The sequence below is a fragment of the Gavialis gangeticus genome, unplaced genomic scaffold, assembly GCF_001723915.1.
Source record: "Gavialis gangeticus isolate Ggan-Ray unplaced genomic scaffold, GavGan_comp1, whole genome shotgun sequence".
NCBI lineage: Eukaryota > Metazoa > Chordata > Crocodylia > Gavialidae > Gavialis > Gavialis gangeticus.
In genome coordinates, this window is record NW_017728997.1 from 52,532,487 (window position 1) to 52,533,545 (window position 1,059).

General features: G+C 36.5%; 1 protein-coding gene across 3 annotated transcripts in view; it reads right to left on the reverse strand.

Moving 5' to 3' along the window:
• Positions 1–657, reverse strand: part of LOC109289221 (inter-alpha-trypsin inhibitor heavy chain H3-like) — a 153,358-nt gene extending 152,701 nt beyond the window's left edge. For all 3 annotated transcript variants that reach the window (XM_019505212.1, XM_019505211.1, XM_019505210.1), the window contains exon 1: positions 539–657. In XM_019505212.1, the coding sequence (XP_019360757.1) occupies positions 539–631 (93 nt within the window). In that variant the 5' untranslated portion in view covers positions 632–657. The remainder of the gene's footprint in view (positions 1–538) is intronic.
• Positions 658–1,059: the final 402 nt, after the last annotated feature.

The following is a 1,059-nucleotide window of genomic DNA, read 5'->3' on the forward strand; positions in this document are numbered from 1 at the left end:
CAGGTCCCTTCTGACCCTAGAAACTATGAAACTATGAATCGTATATTACCCGCTCTGCACAGCCCTACTAACTGCTGATACACTATCAAGCAGAAATCCTTCTCGCCTTTTGAATCAGTTAAATGTTACTTCTGTCCATAGCCAGAGATTGAATTTTAAAATACTTTCTTTATAAAGGGTTTTAGAAACATATTTTTTTCAAGCTCTCGTAAAAACCAAGAGATTTTGTGATCAAAACAGGGCAATAACTTTTTATAAAACTTTAACGAAAGAAAGAAATGCACTGCACAAACAACACAAGGCAACAGAGACTTGACTGGACATGCAGTTGACTGAAGTATGGTTCTTTGGCTTCTACTATATCTGGAAAACTCAGTCCAAGATGTGATCCTGTCCACTGAAGTCAACTGCAAAGCTCCCAGTGATGTCAATACTGCAAGGTCAAGTCTCTAGAGCTTCTCGTTGAAGTTAATTGGCAGAAACCTAACTTGTATGATTTATGAAACCAGTAGTTACCCACAGAAATTTAGCTACTTACCTTGATATTTCTGAATTGTGCTAAAATAGAGTCCGATGTTCCAAGAGCAGGAAGCAATATAAATGCAGTGAAAAACAAGATATGGTTTGCCATTTTGGAAAAATTAACAGTTCTCTCATGAAGGGTATGTGCTATTAAATAACATCATGTTTACAGAGTGTTAATAAATAAACCAATGTTAAAAGAGGGGTTAAAATTAGGCAAACAGGGAGAAAGCAAATACTGAACTTTCAGCTTGTAATCACACAAGAAGAAAACTGCATATAAATGAAATATTTCTACTAATATGTTCCTTTGCCCATGTAATCTTACCTGTAAATACAAATACAACTATCATACTCATACAGACAATTTACAGATGACGGTCTACCTCTCTGCTTCACATCTGCTGCTTTCTGTTCAAACTAAGGGTATATCTACATAGGAAAACGCAGTATTGTGCAAAGGTGTCCAAGTTAGCTCTAAACAAATTAGGTCAGGTATAGAAAGGAATACCCCACCCTAGCTGATGCAGAACCCCA